The sequence below is a fragment of the Grus americana genome, chromosome 12 (assembly GCF_028858705.1).
Source record: "Grus americana isolate bGruAme1 chromosome 12, bGruAme1.mat, whole genome shotgun sequence".
Classification (NCBI taxonomy): Eukaryota; Metazoa; Chordata; class Aves; order Gruiformes; family Gruidae; genus Grus; species Grus americana.
The window spans coordinates 15,478,896-15,496,468 of record NC_072863.1 but is presented as its reverse complement, the minus strand read 5'-3'; the positions used below and the strand labels follow the sequence as shown (position 1 = coordinate 15,496,468).

The 17,573-nt window shown below is 53.3% G+C and overlaps 1 protein-coding gene across 1 annotated transcript in view; it reads left to right on the top strand.

Annotated features, from left to right (window-relative positions):
• Positions 1–219: 219 nt before the first annotated feature.
• Positions 220–17,573, top strand: part of CD99L2 (CD99 molecule like 2) — a 31,953-nt gene continuing 14,599 nt past the window's right edge. Inside the window, exon 1 of the mRNA XM_054839710.1 lies at positions 220–347. Within this exon, the coding sequence (XP_054695685.1) occupies positions 290–347 (58 nt within the window). The 5' untranslated portion in view covers positions 220–289. The remainder of the gene's footprint in view (positions 348–17,573) is intronic.

The following is a 17,573-nucleotide window of genomic DNA, read 5'->3' as shown; positions in this document are numbered from 1 at the left end:
ACACGCCGGGCGGGACGATGCGCGCCGGGGCCGAGCCGGCGGGGACGCGTTCTGGCCGCGATGGGAAAAGACGCGCAGGGCACGGTGCCGGGGCTCGGCAACCCCCCCGGCGGCCGCAGCGGGGGACGCGCCCCCTCCCCGCCGGGGGGCCGGGGCCGGGCGAGAGCGCAGCCCGGCGGCAGCGGGAGCGGGGGGCGGTGGCACCGTGCGCCCGCCCCGTCCCGCCCCGTCCCGCCCCGGTGGAGGCTTGGCGGCCGTGCCCGCGGCAGACGCGCAGCCCCTCCGCGACATGGCCGGCCGCCGCCTCCTGGGGCTCCTCCTCGCCTTCGCCGCGCTGCTGGGTGCAGGTAGGGGCGGCCCGGCCGCCGGCACCGCGGGGCGGCAGCGGGAGGGGGCGGCCCGGGGGTGGGGGGGGTCCCGCGGGGCGCGGCGGAGGGCGCGGCGCGGTTTGCGCATGATCGCGGCGCCGGGCCCGGCCCAGGCGCGGCGGAAACCCCCCTTCCCGTGTGGCTGGGGTCACCCCGCATGATGCACCCCCGTGGGGAAGCCCCGCGGAGGTTGCAGCCTCCCATCGCTATGGGGGCTCCCCGGGTTGGATGCGTGCCCCGGTAGCATGCAGCCTTCTCCGGGGGGGGGGGGGGGTGTTAGGGGGCCGGGGAGATGCACCGCAGCGGAGGGCCCCTAGCAGGGCGCCCAGGACGATGCACCGCCCGGGGAATCGCCCATGGTGGGGGCTGCAGCCCCCCGGGGCCCCACCCTGCGCAGAGCACCCCGACACTGCAGCGGATGGCGGGACGCCAGCCTGTGCACCAGGGCCCGGCCCAAGCCGTTCCCTAGTCACCCCCTTCTTCCCCCCGAGCCCCCAATCCTGGGCTGTTAGCGTCCCCCGATAATTCCTGTCCCCTCTCCCCACCCCCCCGCTCGGCTGGGGATGCTCCTGCACAGGTATCTGACAGATGTGACGGCTCTAAACCTGTCATTAGTTGACAATACTGGTGATTAAAGCATCTCAGAATGCGGCGTACGCCTCTTTGTGAGAAAGTGTCACAACGGTGTTTAAACAAAAATGTGTGATGCTGCAGGTATACAGCTCTGTGGCAGCCTGTGTATCCCATAATCCAAAACAGAGGGAGTCACAGAGTCATCACAAAAGGAGTTTGGTTTTGTCTCGCTGCTTACTGAGCTGTTGGATTAGCAGATTCTCTGTGTGACCCAAATTTCTCAGGCTGCTGGTTGTATTCTCACTCTTTTTTAGTCCCACTGCTACTTCTGCGGATCAGAATAGTCTAACCCAGAAATCAGTCCCAACTGGACAGTAACTAAGAAGATGGGGGGCAGGGGGAAACCTGGGGGTTTTTTTGGAGGGGGGGATAAAATCAATGCAGATCTTACCACAACTCTTTGTTTGTTTCTTTTAAAAAGAAAGTACTCTTAAAAAGCTGTTTGTTTGTTTGTATAGAAAAAAAGTCCTCTGAAAGGTTGTACAGAAAATAGACAGCAATTATATAAAAGGCCTTAGGAAAGTTTTTCTAAAAAAATCTGCTATTAGCTAGGAGGTAACCATCCAACACAGATTGGTTAGGAGATATTAGCATCAAAATGAAGAGTCAGTTGGGCCTGAGCAGCTTTTGCTATTGGAAGAGATGAGGTTTGCCATGAGTCAGCCTGGAATTAGTCTCAGTTTGGGTTAGGTACTTACCTGCTCCTGCACCTGGAAGGGTAACAGCGTGGTACAGAGTTGCTTATGCTCACCAGTTTAGCAGCTACATTTTTAATTGGTGGATATCAGTTTGACAGGCTGACCTAAGAGACTGTGCATGAAGTCCTGATTTTTAGATTAAAATAATAAAAAAAATCTGATTAGTCAGCAGTAAAGCTATTTGCATTCTGTGTTGCTTGCAGCGTGGGCAAAGAAAAATGCTGTTCTGTTTCATTTTGGAGCGTGGGGCTGCAGGGTCCAGCTCTTAAATATCCTTGGCTGTGTTTGTATCAAAACGAATTTCACTGATATGTTCATAAATCATTCCTGCCAGCGCGAGGCTTCACAGGTAATTGAACAACATTAAGTTCAGCTCCTGTCTGAGCCGCTTTAAATTGCCTCTCCCTGGAAATAACTATATAAAGGTAAGCGGGTTCTGCACTTGCAACCTCTTCTGCCCTGGCATCACTGGGCACGTAGAGACGAGGTACTGACATGTGGCTTCAGCCATTCCATGTGGGCTCCAGTTCCCTCGCCGGTGTTCTGGTATTTTGGTAGTGGCTCTCCCAGCCCACGCGTGGGTGCCTGCTCCTCCCTCTGTCTCTCTCCCAAAAGTTTTGGAGCAGCTTTGCAGTGCCGTGATGGCAGCTCGGAGATCCCTTCCCCACCTGAGCACCGAACTGGCGTTCCGGGTACCGGGGTGGCCTCCCTGCTGTCACCCCATGCCCCCAGGAAAATATTGGGTGACGTTAAGGAAGTGGGTTTCCAAGGCAGGGCTTGCTGCCCCAGCTGCTCAGTACAGCAGCAACAGAAATCAACTTTCTTCATTGCCTCTATTTGCTGGCTTTTTCTTTTTTTGGCTTTTTGTTCTGAAACAGTCTTTCCAGCGCTGCCGATGGTGGGTTGCAGGCAGCCCAATATCTTGCAAGCTCAGAAGTTTACAAATTACCAAGAACCAAGGATAGCAAACTAGACAACAAAATCAGTACTTAGCGTGATTCCTGCAGCCGGGGTCCGGATCCACCATCGACACAAGAATAATGTGCATCTTGGCTGTGGCTGCCCAGTAAAGCAGGAACAAACCCCCACTTTTTAATTGAAAAAATATGGTAGGTTTTGGGTTTCTCTTTGGTCAAATTCCACTGCGTTTCTTTTCATACGCGACTGTGTGCTTCAGCACCCGGTGGGCTGTCAGACACAGCCGTGCCATATCCCTCCGTGCCTCCGAGCTGCCGTGCTCCCTCGTCCTCGCCACCCATCTGGCCGCAGGTGCAATGCTGGAAATAGGAATTGCTCGCAGGGCACCAAGCTGTTTTCCAGTGCCGCTAAACTCTGGCGTATTCCCACAGTGCAGCGGGAGGCAGAAGCTTTATGGTATTTTGAGGCAGTGGAAGAAACCAAACGCCCTGCAAAGCCTTTTCGCTGCAGACAGAGCAGCAGCCAGAGGCGAGTGTTCCCTATGCTAGCGCATCGCATGATGTTTTAAACGCACAGATCCATGGCTTTTTGAGAAAGTAGTTATGTTTGAGTCATCCAGGGTTAGCCACATGTTTGTGCAAAATGGTAAGGAAAACAGTCAAACAAAGAACTTTCCACAGTTGGTTTTTTCCCCTCTCCTGTCCTCGCTCTCACGGTAAGCCAGTACAGAAGCACACTGATGTGTTTTCATGGAAAGATGACAAATTTGACATCTGAGGTCAGTGTTCTTGCAGGGAGCAGAAGGTTACGTCTCACAGGCCAGGCAGAAGGGGCACATCCCGATTTTGTGCTTTACGTTGTGTGAGAAAAGCTTGAAGAAAAACTTGATGGTTACAAATCGGCAATAAGAATAATTGGGCATGTCCTCCAGAGTTGCAATATCAGCGGTGATGGGCGACTCTGTGTTGTCATCCCGTCTCTTAATAGAGAGCGTCTCACAGATCACCTCTCCTCTCGAGTGTGACTACAATATCCCACCAGCAATTACAATAATTACTTAAATGTGAAAGTAATATTAGACAGTATAATTAGCTATTTATAACTTTTGCACAGATGGCTGCAGTCACTGCAGGCGGCTCCTCTGCACAGTCTCTGCACAACGGTGCCCAACCGAGAGCGCAGAGAATGCAGAAAGGAGCCAGCTCTTTTCCAGATGTTTTTCCAGGTGTTTGGGCTCCACTTTGCGGTGGGCAGCGGTGGACACAGCTGGCAGAAAAGGGGGTGCCGGTGCCAGGTGAGCCACCGGTTCTGCACCCATCGCTTGCCAGGGTTGCTCGCCACGGTTGTGCCGGGAGAGCTGCAGGGAGGAATTATTTGGAATAGAAGGAAAAGCCTTGGTTTGGCATTGCCGTCAAAACTGAAGGAGATAGCAGCGTTGTGTAAGGCGTTTACCTGCACTAAAAATCTTTGTTATAATACATTATTATGTTATTAAATTTATAATTACTAGGTATCAGCAGCAAGTCAAAGTAATACATTTAAAGAATAATTTTTACTTTGATAGTGTCTTTAGCGTGTATGACAAAGCAGGAGAAGCTAAATTGGTTTTCTTACAAATTATCTCTGATCTTTGAACAAATATGCATTAATTAAATGTGCCATGCCCAGATATTTATGTACATAGCTTTGGAAATAATTAATTTCCATACTTCTGCTTGTATTTTGGAACTTTTGTTCTACCAGCCTAGTGATATCTATGCTTGGAAACAGTCATTTAACTCTTGGGGTTTTTTCCCTCTACAAAAATATGATTTTTCCCTTACATCTGTTGCAACCGTTTCAGCCCTTAAAGCACATAAAACAGAAGAGTCTGTTGATCTCCAGTGTTGACTAGAATAAACTTTTAGGACTGCTCAGTTGAAAAACAAATTTGTTTCTCCTTGGGAAAATATATCCTGGAGGTTTAAGGCATTGACTTTACAATTAACTAAAGGAAAAACTGGGGTTTTATTAGACAGTGCTTCTGAAGCCACTCTAATAACAAAACATATGTTTAATAAACTACATAACACTGATGGCAAAGAGAAAACCTCTGCAATAATTTCTTTGTAATCTGATTGATATAATTCACAATTGGTGGAAAAACTTGAATAGAGGAAAACGGGAGAAGATGAACATGGCATATCAAAACGCAGAACATGAAAGGACTTATTTTTTTAAAAGGAAACTTCAAAGTTGGGGATCCAGATGCTGGAGTCACTAGCTGTGATTTGGGATGCGAGCACAAGAATGCATTTGCTGAGTGAATAACGTTTCTGAGAAGAAAACAGGCAGCCCCACTACAAGCCCGTTAGCCGTCACAAAGCGAGAAGCGAATGCTTTCTGTACACTTGCAGGGATTTCAGTGGAGCCACGCAGGGTCAGGTTTGGTTTTGATCTTCTGAAAGCTCAGCGTACTGGTGAAATGTGGATAAAGTTAATGCTAATACATATTTACAAAACTGTCTTGTAGTCACTCCAAAATCCTTTTTCATCGCTTTCCAACCTTGCCTAGGAAAAGAAAGTTATTGTGGTAGGAGTACCGCAGGCAGAAAGCGGATGCCAAGTGCAAGCTCCTCTTCCCAAGATACCCAGCCACATGAGCAGCATCTTCAGGGAAGGAGCGGGCCAGGTCTGCTGTAGGGATTCAGCACTGGCACGGCAGATATGTATAGAAAAGCCAAAGAAAGCAAAACCAAAGGCATTGGCAAAATTTTGGAGGTGGTGGCTCAGCCAGGGAGGAGGGATGCTGCAAAGAGCATCGTTCTGCTGTTGGAAGGCTCCACAGGCTGGCACGGGGATGTCTCCAGCAAACAAGAAGAGAGAATCGCTCAGCATTTCGCTTGCCCTTTGAAATGCTCTCTTTGCCCATGCACAAAGAAATCTGGATAGAAAGAACTTGCCAAAGTTGGAAGAATCTTACTGAAATTGCACTTCAGAAGGACATGCTCCTGGTTGGGTGTTCAGGGGTAACTGCAGCGTGGGCTCCAGGAGGCAAAAGCTAAACAAGCAGAAGTTTCCAGCCCCAGCTATGGGTGACAAAGGGGGTGCTTGTGCTGCAGAAGGGACATTAGATATGTGATAAGATTTTGAACAGCACATTAACCTGTGACCATAAAGCATTGTCTGCTGACAAACGTGTGCTTTTAGGGATAGGAGCTTAGGGAAAAGTCTCTCTATCAGATCTCTGTGAGCTATATGGGATGAAAGCAAGCAGCTTGGTGGAGACACATCTCCGTGATGACCAGCCACCTCCATTCCAGTATCTCTGCTACTGCAGGACTTGGATCGTCTTTCCAGACAATACAATCTGAATAAAGCTAATGCCAGACCCAGCCTGCCTCATTTGAAGCAAAAACCTCCCCGGGTCCCATCCTTCCGTACAGTACCTAACATTCCTCTGAGATTTGCTTAATTTCCACTACAGAGCCTGAGCGTACCCCGGGGTATGCCCTCATGCCGTGAAGAGGTAGAAAGACCAAGAATTGGCAAATCTTCCCCATTGCCTAGCACATTTTCCCACCTTGCAATTTCTTATTTCCAAAAATCCATAGGATAGCACCAAGCTTTGAGACCATGTGTGTTTTACAAACGCACCCAGATCCCAATACATGTCTTTGGCCTCATGCAGAAGATAAAGCATTTTTCAGTGAAGTTATAGTATATGTTTGAAAAAAAAGTATATTCCTTCTTTCTCTATTCTAATGATGGTCTTAACTGAGTGAATGATTTAGATAGATACATTCACAGAGGAAATCTGAGAGCCATAACACTTGAATTAAAATAACAGTTTACAAACTGTTGGTTTTGTAAATGTTGGTGTTATTTCCTCCACAAGTAGGGTCAGAGAGAGCAAGAGACCTGTTAGTGGATTTCTCTGCAAACTCAGTGAGCTTCTATTTTTACGTTTAAATTATTTCATGCCACAGCAATAGCAAACGGTTCTCTGGTTAGAAGGCACCTGTTCCCCCAGTGATAGGAGGCAAAACCAGGTAGCTGTGCACCTCCCTCATCTAGAGAAGTGTTTTATCTCGGGATGAAACAGCTGTCTTTCATGACTTAAAAGAATGACATGTTAAATTATAGTCATGAAATAATTAAAAAAACCAAAACATGACATTCAGTAGCAAAACCTCAGAATTTGTCCCAATAAGTTGTCATTGACTTAACAGAAACACTCTTTTCCCCTGGCAGAAGTACTTCAGCAGATCTTTCCCACCTGCATAACAGGACTTTGCTTTTGTCCTCCTAGCAGTGCGTTTGGGAGGTGATGGGGACACGGCGGGTGCTCACTGGCTGGAGGCGGGTGGCAGGCTCTGGGTAAAGCTGGCTTTAGCTCCCCAGTTGCAGACACAGGCTGTGCTGGGCACGGCAAGCAGCAGGGAGCAGATGCACACCCCAGACTCCACTTCCCAGGGGACTTCTCCCAACTCCTCTATGAAAGCAAGGAGCCAAACCCACCTTACTGCAAATGAGCCGGTGCAGAAGGCTGAGGGACATGGCATGGCTTCCCACCACAGCCTCGACCTGCAGCTTCCCTTGCCGTGGGCGAGCCAAGAGGGGTGGTCTTGCAGCTGCCAGGCTGGGTGGGGGTGACCTGGCCCAGCTGGCCATGGCCAGTGGTTAAAAATCACTGCCCATTCCTGCACCACCTGCTTGAACTACCTCCAGCAGAGCTCTGCAGCTGCTGCCTACTTGGGGGGGTGCAGCCCCCCACCCTGTTGTCTCTCCATGCTGGAAGCCCCTTCCCCTGGCAGGACAGCACGGTCCCTCAGCAGCGCTGCCCAGATCTGCGATGCTCTGGGGAGCAGTGGAGCCGCATCTCCCAAAGCCGGGGGGAGCGGGAGCACAGCCGGGCGAGCGCTGTGTGTCCCAGTTCACCTGGCAGCAAGCAGAAGGGGCTGGATCCCAAACAACTCCCCATCCCGATCCGGATACCTGATATTTGCACAGTGAGGTGCCGTGGAAAGGCAAGCAGGCAGTCGCAGGCGCTGCGGCAGCAGCCAGGCAGGAGCCCTGCATTGCAGGCTGCGGTGACAGGGGACAGACAAATGCCTTCAGCCAGAGGAGAGGGCTGGAACCCCCCCACGCTCTCCCAGGGCCTCGCTCCATCTGCCAGCATCGCCCAAGTCTTCATTTCCACTGCTGCTCTGCTTCCAATTTTAAATAGCGCAGTACAACGGAGGCAGCACATCCCAAGTGATGAACCAGCGTTTTTACCCTGTAATTCCCTATTTACCTACTTTTAACTACAGCATCTTCTCTTGATCTTTATCTGATGAGAGCACTCTCTTTCCATCGGGATTCAGGTGATAAGCATTTAATCTCCTGCTTCAGTTTTCTTTGGGCTCCTGCATTGCTGGCTTTGTCATCAGTTGTTCCATGCTAGATTATGAACAAAATGCTTTCATGCCACAATTTGTTGTCTGGTTGATAAACAGGTGTCTCTGGCCCTAGGCAAATTCGTAATCATTACTTAACACATCAGCAGAAATCGAGTGGCTAATGTGAACATACCTCGTAATGGTTCCAGGTAGATAACGTGCAGGAAAACATTAAAGCACCCCAGTTTTCAGCCCCATACCCACAGTCATAGGGAGAAAAGGAACTTGCTGTGTTTTCTGACCTGCATTAGTGATCACAAACTGAGCAAGTTCTGGTCCATGTTTCCCACCCCGCGCCTGGGCGAAGGTGCCGAGGCTGCTCCCAAAGCGGTTTCAGCTCAGATCCTGCCTCCCGCTCCAGGTCTGCCGTTCCCTGGCAGGGCTGGCTCCCAGCATCGCCACACCAGGCTGTGGCCATCTGCCCTCCGCTGTGGGGAATGCGAGCCGGTCCCTGCTTGGGAGCGAGGTCACGGCACCCCCACCCCCCCCTTCCCTCGCTGCAGGAGCAGTAATCCAGTTCTCCAGCAAACCCCTGCGCACTGCATTGCGGGGGGGGGGGGGCACAAACTCAAGTCCTGGATGACACTGTTGGTTCTTCTGTGACCTCAGAAAGTCACCTTCAACCATTCCCTAACCTGTACAGTGGGGGCAGTGCTAATTTCCCCTGTGGTTGGGGTCTGGGAGTAAAAAAAATTATGCCATCCACATCCTTTCCCCCTTTAAGTATAATAAATTGTTCTTCCTTAAAAAAACTCAAACCAAACAAATGGCAAAAGAATGAAAAGAAGAAACAGCTCCCTTTCCTATCTGATGCACCTTTAAATTACAGAGGGTTACCTGGGGCATCGTCCCCAAGACAGGGATTTGCTTTCCAGGCTCAGCGGCAGAGCTCCTGGGAGGGCTGGGACAGGCTGAGCTCCCCCTGTCCTTGGGGGGGGGGGACGACACACACTGTCCCAGCACAGGCAGCTGGGCACCACCCCATCCCCATCCCCATCCCCATCCCCATCCCCATCCCCATCCCCATCCCCATCCCCATCCCCATCCCCATCCCCATCCCCATCCCCATCCCCATCCCCATCCCCATCCCCATCGCAGGTATGGCTGGGCTCAGGCACTCCCTGAAAAAGGGAGGAACCTTAACTACTTGTGCTCAAAACCTTCCAGCCTTTTGTTCCTGGTGCAATTGATCTGGGACTAATTGAAAGCAGGTTTTGGCAATGCTGCAGCAGAGACCTCTTTGACACAGACCTCAAAGAATGATTATCCTATTAAAGTTGCTGAGAAAACGTCACCCGCTCTACACACAGAGATGTCAGAGCGCCTTGGAAACCTTGAAAGCTTTGAGTGCTAACACTGAAGAAAACCATTTTGATTGGCATCTTGTATTGGCGGAACAGGGCTACCTGCTTTCTGACCATGCTGGGGTGGGAGAAGACCTGGTGAAATGTTTGTTTGGTGTGAGGTCAGAGGGAGGACGATGCTGTGGAGCCAGAGATGGGGCAGACTCGGTCAGCTGCTGCCGGTCCAAGGCATCCCGTGGGAAACCCCAATGTGAACCCTTTCCTACCTCCGGTAGCGCTGCCCTTGATGGGGGCTTTGCTTTTCGCTCTGAGCTGTTGAGGGTTGCTGCCAGCACCTGGAGGTGTTTGTCTGTTCATCTGTGGTGGGGGGGTTCTGCTCTGGCCGGTGCTTTTGGTGAGCCTGGGGTGCACGAGCTGGTCAGGGAGCTGCAGGTCTCCCACGGAGCTGAGGGCTCCAGCCCAGCCCAAGGGTTTGCAGCCTCCCAGGGGCCAGACGCTTTCGTTCAGCAGATCAACCCCTCGGCGGTCCCTGTATGGAGCTTGCTGCTGAGGTGATGTAGTTCCTGGCACTGTGCACCCGTACTCCTCCCTGGGGTTGTCCCCAAAGAGTGAGGTGGGAATCACATTAAAGGACACGCAAGGGCCCTTTGCTGTGCCGCAAACACCGGGGCTGCGGCCAGCACCCTGCCTGCCGGTGCGGACAGAACGGTCCCCTGGGCACCGGGGCTCCCGCATGGCCCCGCTGCTGTTACACCGACTTCTGCCGCATCGCGTGGCAGCGGCCGACACGACGTGACACGTGGCATGGGCCCCTCACTCCCTTGTGCGCAGCCCTGGGCTGGGCACCCCCCAAACCAGATGTTACGTGGCTGCCCACGGGTGCTCAGTATGTCACCCTGGGATTAGGCTGTCTCTAGCAGAGCCGTGGCGTTCCCGGGGCCAGCTGGCGCTTGCAGCCCCCTCCCGCTCGCCGCTTTACCACTGCGACGTACCGACACCGTCAGAGCAGTCAGACGTGCAGAAATGCTTTGTTTCCCTCCGACAGCAAATTTGCTCCTTCGTGTCTCAGTCCCCAAGCGTGTGGAGAAAGACGCCTTTGCCACGCTCCTGCAGTCTCCAAGCTGGCAGCCCCACGCTGGTTTGAAAAGCAAAATCAACTGGCAGGAACCAAGCCACTCCGCTAATAGCCTTTCTCATCTCATTTTTTTATAAAACATGGAAATACAGTAATCGTCACCGGTTTGAGGTGGTGAGACAGAGAGCAGGGGAAAGAGAAACATTGGGAAGAAGGAGAAGCTTGGGAAGAGAGTTTAGGATGAAGAAACACCTCTGGATTTGAGGGGGCTTTCTGTTCCTTTGGGAGCCCGGCTGGTGGTTGTGGAGGTTGGGTGGGTTTGGCGATGGAGGTTGGGTGGGTTTGGCGATGGAGGCTGGGTGGGTTTGGTATTGGAGTCTGGGTGGTGGTGGAGGCCGGTGGGTTTGGTGGTGGGAGCTGCCATTGCTCCAAGAAGGACAGCACTTGGGGAAGAGCAGCCTGGTGGCAAAGCCCATCCTCCTGCAGACAGGTCTGGAGCAGAGGCTTTTCTCACATGCCAGAATTCAGGAGGAAGAGGCCAGCGCCTGTCCTTAGCCCTCAGCTTTTGAGGTTTCCTTGCAGCCTCCACGCAGGCACACCTGGTAAATACCATGAGGTCTCTGCGAGCCGGTTACCAGATGCGGCTTTTGGGAAAGAGGAGATGAGGGTGCTTCTCTCCGGGGTTTTACATCTTGCTGTGGAGGAGTGAGAAAGGCTGCACGAGATGGCAGCAGATGAGAACCTCCTCCCTGATGTGTTTTTTGTCTGGTCTCTGCAGGGCGACCTGCTGGCAGCTCCTGGTGCAGCCGTGGCGGTGGAGGCTGAGCCGCCGTCTGCTCCCCAGGGCTGTGGGACATGGCGGGGTGTGCAGGGCAGCGCTGCTTCTTCAGGTGCTTTGGGAGCAACCTGGAGGTCTGTCCTTCCACCCGAAGGCTGGGAAAAGATGCATTCGGACCTTCAGGCAGCCCTCGGCACGGTGCAGGGTGGATGGGCACTGCCGTCCCTCGGGTGTTCAGCGCCTGGCAGGGCAGCTCCTAGCGAGGGCTTGCCTTCTCCTGCTCACCAGGACAGTGGCCTTTCGTGGGGGTAACGGTGTCTGCTGAGAAGCAGCCTGGAGCCCACCAGATGCATTTTCCTCACCACCTCCGCCACTCTTGCTGGGTGCCAAGCACATCGGCTGCTGCCGCCAAATAATTTAAATTATTCCTAGTAAGCCTTGAAATCAAATTGCAACAGACATCTGCTTCTCATCCGGCTGCCTTAGCGTGCAGAAACACAGAATTTTCCTGAGGCTGAAACACGCACACCAGGTGCGTTGCCCTCAGCTGCGGACAGCACTGCTCGTGCGGGGGCCGCGCTGCCCGTCCTGCCCCATCCGGCACGGCACGGCACGGCTCACCATGCCGCTCGGGCGGCCCAAGGAGAGGGCAGAACTGGGGGTGTCATGGACCCGACGTTCCCGGCAGGGACCTGGCAGCGCCAGCAGAGCGGAGGGCAGCAGGGATGACGGAGCCTGCACGGGTCACGGTGGCAGCGCGCTGACTTTAGCCGAGGCTTTTAGGCATTTCTGTTAATAAGTTTCAAACATAACCACCATTAGTCCCTCCACAAAGAGAAAGTCTTCATTATGCAAATTCTCATCTTAAAGCTTTATTCATGTGCTTCCTGGCAGGCTTTCCTTTAATCTCAAGAGCAAGATTGCTTGGAATTACCATATACCCTTGTTAATTGCATAAAAAAAAAAATATTCAGCAGAGGTTGTTTTTGCCATAATCAAGAGCGATTTTGATTAGTACTTCTGGAAATCAGAATGTTTCGCTGGGAATGAAGAACGAGGACAGCAGCGTTGCCTTGTCCTCTGCAAGGAGCAGGAGCCATCTCAGCCGAGGGACTGTGTCCCACCGCTCTCGCCTGGCTGTGCCCCGGACCGGGGCAATGTGCCCCTGGCATCAGCCATCCGTCCCGCTGCCGTGGCGGGTGCAAGAGACTGAGTTTCTCCCCCCGCATTGCTTCCCGGCAGAGCCCTGCTTCTCCTCGCCCCGGCGGGCTGCCGGCAGGGATGTTTGTGCGGGGGCTCGTCCCTGGGCAGTCTGTCTTCCCTGGCAGTGGCCGAGGAGCCAGAGAAAATTCAGAGTCTGCTTTTCAAGGCAGAAGTAACTTCAGGAGGAGGTCTGTGTTCAGGAGACAGCCTGAGCCTGTCTCTGGAGAGAAGTCCAGTGCTCCAAGGCTGTCCTTCCCTGCCTGGCCCACCAGCGCTGCTCCCAGAGACCATCCGAACCCCCCAGCTCTGAGGGGCTCTGAGGGGCTCTGCTCTCCCTACGCGCACAGGACTCCGCTTTGGTCTTAGCGGTCAGCAAGAACTCAGGATTTGCAAGCATCTTGGCGCTTGCTGGTAAATTTACCATGTGTTTGGCAGGTGGCTGGGGCCGGTGCCCAGACGATGGTAGCGGAGAGCATCAGCGAGTCTGAAGCTCTGGCGTGTGCTGCCCAGGGTCGCTGCTCTGGCCGGCAGTGTAGTGCAGTCGCCCGCTCCAGGAGAGGTCCCCAGGGACCCCCGGAGCTGCTGGACGCACCCCAGCTGCTGCAGAGTAGACCTGCGTCCGCGGCAGGGCAGCCATTTGCTCCCCGCAGATCTCTGGGGCTGTGTCTTTGCTGAGACAGTGGGAAATGCCGCTGCGAGGATGCAGCCCGGCACTAGCAGCGCGACGTGGCCCTGCACCCAAAACCCCTCCATCCAGCACCCTGCCCAGAGGTGCCAGCACAGCTGTGGGTGCCCTGCACAGGGAACCGCCCGTGTGTGCCGACGCCGTAATGCAGAGCCAAAAAGATGAAATTGGTCACTGGGGAGACCCTGGTGCTTTCGGTTACCTCGGCACGCGCTTTCCTCCTGCTCTCCCACACGCTGCCCGCCACGTCGCTCCTAAGGTATAGATGCATAAAAGTCAGGCAGTTTGAATTACTTTCCGCTGCCCTTGTACCTGCTTTGCATTCTCTCGTAATCTCCCGGGCTGTCAATCTCGTACCGTCGTGGGCTCTCAATTCCCAGGGAAGCTAAACACATATATATTGCACAAAGAGATCCGTGGGCTGGCGCTAAAAATGGAATACACCTCACTCCGAGTGCTGCAGACAGCCCAGCAATATACTGGCTGTGAATTATGATACTGTAATTCAAGCTTTGTCAAACAGTGGGGCTTAATTAGTATATATATATAATTGTAAAAAATAAAAAGCTGACGAGTACAATTGTGCGTTTGAGCTGCCTGCTACAGAAAATAATGAGGAAAGAATACATTAAGGCGCAAACCCCTTCTACCTTCAAAGAGCAGCTAACTCTGATTAAAAATACCCCCGGCAAGGCGAGGGGACACGGCAAGAGGCGCGGGAGCCTGCGGCACCGGCTCGGCCATAACTCTCACCTCTGTTTTACAGCCTCCACACGCCGCGGCTGCAGCCTTGGAGTCCCCCCACCTCCCTGCTCTGGCATTGGGGGATTCCTATGAGGTACCACGAGATGTCCCGGCTTGGTTTCTTTTGATCGTCATATTAAAGAAATATATGGAAAACATGTCTTGTTTGCCCGTTTGCCCCCTGCCATACACCTGCAGCCCTGCAGATGCTCCAGTGCCCTTGGCCCAGCCAGCGCGCAGGGCTCTAAGCACCTCCCGGCTGCCCCTGAGGATGGACGTTTGCTCCCAGCAGCCAGAGATAAGCGTTCTTCCAAGAACCCAGCGCAAGGGTGGGGAAAAAAAAAAAACCCAAACTAATCTAGTCATCAACCCTGGTGAAGATCCTGTGCTGCTCCCCAACACCGAGCAACCAGCGGAGGATGATTTTGCGTATCAGGGGTTTGAGAGTCCTGTGCCAGGTTGCGGGCAGCGTGGGTACGTCCTGCAGGGGAGGCGAGATGTCAGGGCGCGCAGGACCTCAACTGCTGAGCGCGCGTTACAGACCAGCACCTCTGCAACTCAGCAGCGGGCTGCTTGTGAGCTCTAGTGCGTAGGAACGTGCCCCAGCTTCTCCCGGAGAGTATAAACCCTTAATATAAAGACACCCTGCGCTGTGCGTGGGTTCCCATCAGAGGATGGGCTGTGGGAGCCCAGGATACCCACTCCTCCAGTGATCGCAGAGCAGGACCAGGGCCTCGGGAGCAAAGGGATTTGCACGAGGCAGCGCAGGGAGCAGCAGCGCTGCCTCCCGAAAAACTGCGTTTGCAAGGTAAACATGCTTACTGAGTGCTGGTTGGGTTTTAAGCGTCCGGCTATGAGATGCTGGGTTTCTTACCACTGAATAAAAGAATAAAGAGGAGAGCGTTCAGCTCTTACCTGTCGGAGCGAGCAGGCAAGTTTGCGTGCCTTTGACGGCAGCGCTCGGTCGTTGCCCCATAAAAGGTGTGCTACGTCTCTGTAACACCCTTTGCATGAAATAAAGATGTTGTCAGCTGCAATTAATTGGCAATCTATTATTAATCCTTGCCAACACCTAGGGGATTCCTGGGTTTAAATTGCCCTGGAAAAGGATCTCGGTTTGCCGTAGCTGGCGGTGGGAAAGCCCTGGGAAACAGGCTGTGCCAAGGCATCGCGGCTCCTAGGCAGGGTTGTACCGGGTGATTCAGTGCGTCGACGCTTTTCCTAACCTTCACGCGGGCTGCGTGCATGTCTCTCCCCGGCGGGGGGGATTCCCCCAGGATGCAGCTGCTGCCCAGGACACGTTAGCGGTTGCTGTTTTACATCAGCGCCACGAGGATGGAAAGCCCTGAGCACCTTTCCCTGCCCCAGACCTGCTGGTGTGCCAGCTGGCTCTTTGGAGAGTGATTTTGGAAGTGGCTCCCTCCTCTCGTCCTGCGGGGAGAGGTGCTGAGGGGAGCCGGCAGCAAACCCAGGGGGGAGTAAGTGCTGCTCAGCTGGTGGGTCCAGTGGGCCCCCCAAAGCCAGGCAGGGGGGAGCCTGTTTTTCGAGGCACTGCAGGGCCCATCACCCTGCGGGGGGGGTGTCTCTGTGCAGCCCCACGACCCCCGTAGCCCTTCAGGAGAAGAGCGGGTGAGCTGCACGCACCCCGGGGCCACCCGCTCCCCCTCACGTTGTACGTGGTCTCCTACGTCGAAGGTGAAGCAGGGGGAGGATGCGCTAAGGGCAGGACTCAGCGTGCGGCAAATCGGTGCCCTTGCCGTTTGCTTAATCACAGAGAGCGGGGGAAATGGAGAGAGAGGGAAGGGACAGCTCCTGGCATACCAATGTGAGTCTTGGTGCTGCCACCGCATCCCTCCTGCCAGCTCGCCCTGCCCGCTGCGGAGGCAGGGGGAACCGAAAAGAGACGCAGTGACGGCGCATTTCCTCGGTTGCGTTCGTACCACTTCTCATCCCGCCACAGACGCGCCGTGGTTTTCCCCTTCCACCTTTTTTCAAACACAGTTTAAAATAGAAAGACAAGAATGACGGAGCCCCACTGGTTAAAGCCCAGTAAAGGCTGGGGAAAAAGCTGTGCTGGGAAAGGGAGCCTGCATGAAATTGCCGGAGTAGCACTGAGAGAGTCAGCCACCACAGTAATGAGCTCGTGAAGTCTCAGCAGAGATGTGCTGGTGGTTCGGCACCGCTCCGTGCGAGCGCCAGAGCTGGGCCGGTGTGTTCGCAGTGCTGTGGATGGTCTTACCTGTTCCTTTCTTTGCTCCTTTGCGCTGACAGACCATTTGATAACCCTGGGACTTCATCCGGGCTGTCGGAGCAGGAGAGCATCACCTGTCTCAAGTGCCGATATTTCACCAGCAATAAGGCCCAAGAGGCAAATATTTTGGCAAGAGAGTAGAGGGGCGTGCGGGGAGGCTGAGGGGGCCGAGCACAGCCCTGCTACGCTGAGCTAGGGGCTCGTCCGCACGCTGCGCTCCGCAGATTTCCCACGGTGGTAACTGGGCTCCACCTGCAACGGGGCATCGCCCGCTGCCAGCCGTTCCTCCGGGCTCACACGGGAAGCGTTGGCATCCTTCAGCTGAATAAAACACAGCCGTGGGCTGGGACATCTATTACTTACACACTCCCCCAGCGCAGCTTAACACTGAGCGCTTTGCCAGAGGAGAGAAGCCCGTAGCAACTTTCCAGCCATAGCCCCTGCATTTAAATCACCCTCAGGTTTGCTGAGTGTACATTTAAATAGACGGCAAATGAAACGAGATGTGATGGATGAGTAAGTGAAACCAGAGCTGGAGGTGTTGCAGTACTTTGTGACCACTCTCCATAGAAGTTTTTCACCGAAATGCTGATACCTGCTTTCTGATGGACTGGTGCCTTCCCGTTGTTATTGTCCTTGTCAGTAAAGCTTTAAATTTATTCATGAAGCACGCTGGAGCTCAGGTGGCAATAGCTAAATCCATTTAGCAGTAGGAATAAGAGGAAAGCCATTTTAATGTTCTCTTGCAGTGCTGCAGTACTTAGCAAACCCAAAGGATATTAATTACTCAGCATGCTCTGAGATGTAAAAGCATGAATTTATCAAGACAAATACGTTCAGAACTAGGGTAAGTCAACAGTAATTAACGCGATGCAAAAAAAAGGCAGAGAAAGGAAGGATTAGCTGGCCCTATCGCAGGAGAACACGGAGTAGCGCCGAGTTATCCCCGGGATATTACAGGGTGGCTGGAGTTGTGGTGAGGCATGTCTAAGAAAAAAATCTGCCTGTGCCTGTCAGGTGTATCCCTGGGATGGGGGTTCGGTCCTGGATTGCGTTACCAAGGCAGAATGATGCAGGCGGTCTCTGAAACACTAAGTTGTGCTTGGCAGCCAGCAGCAGCGTTTTCATATGGAGCCTTTGATGTTGGAAGGCACTTGCGAAGCAGAGGGGCATAGGGCTTTTTTTGTTTTTCACCAAATTTGTCTGTGCTGTCCCAATGTTTTCATGGTGTTTAGCAAACGTATAATCGTGAGTGCAGCCACAGATGAGTGGCAGCTCGAGAGATGAATTGGTAGGCTCTCCTTGACAAATTTAAGCGTAGCATGTGTTTTTATACCGCATCCATTAGGGCAGACAAATGGAAAATCCAGAGATGACTGCTCTGCAATTTAACAGTCACAGCATTCGGAGAAGGCTGATGTCTTCCTCATCACCAATGATGGGTCAGGTTCAGAAAAAAACGCAGAAAGCCCTCTAAAAACTAAAGCAATTTG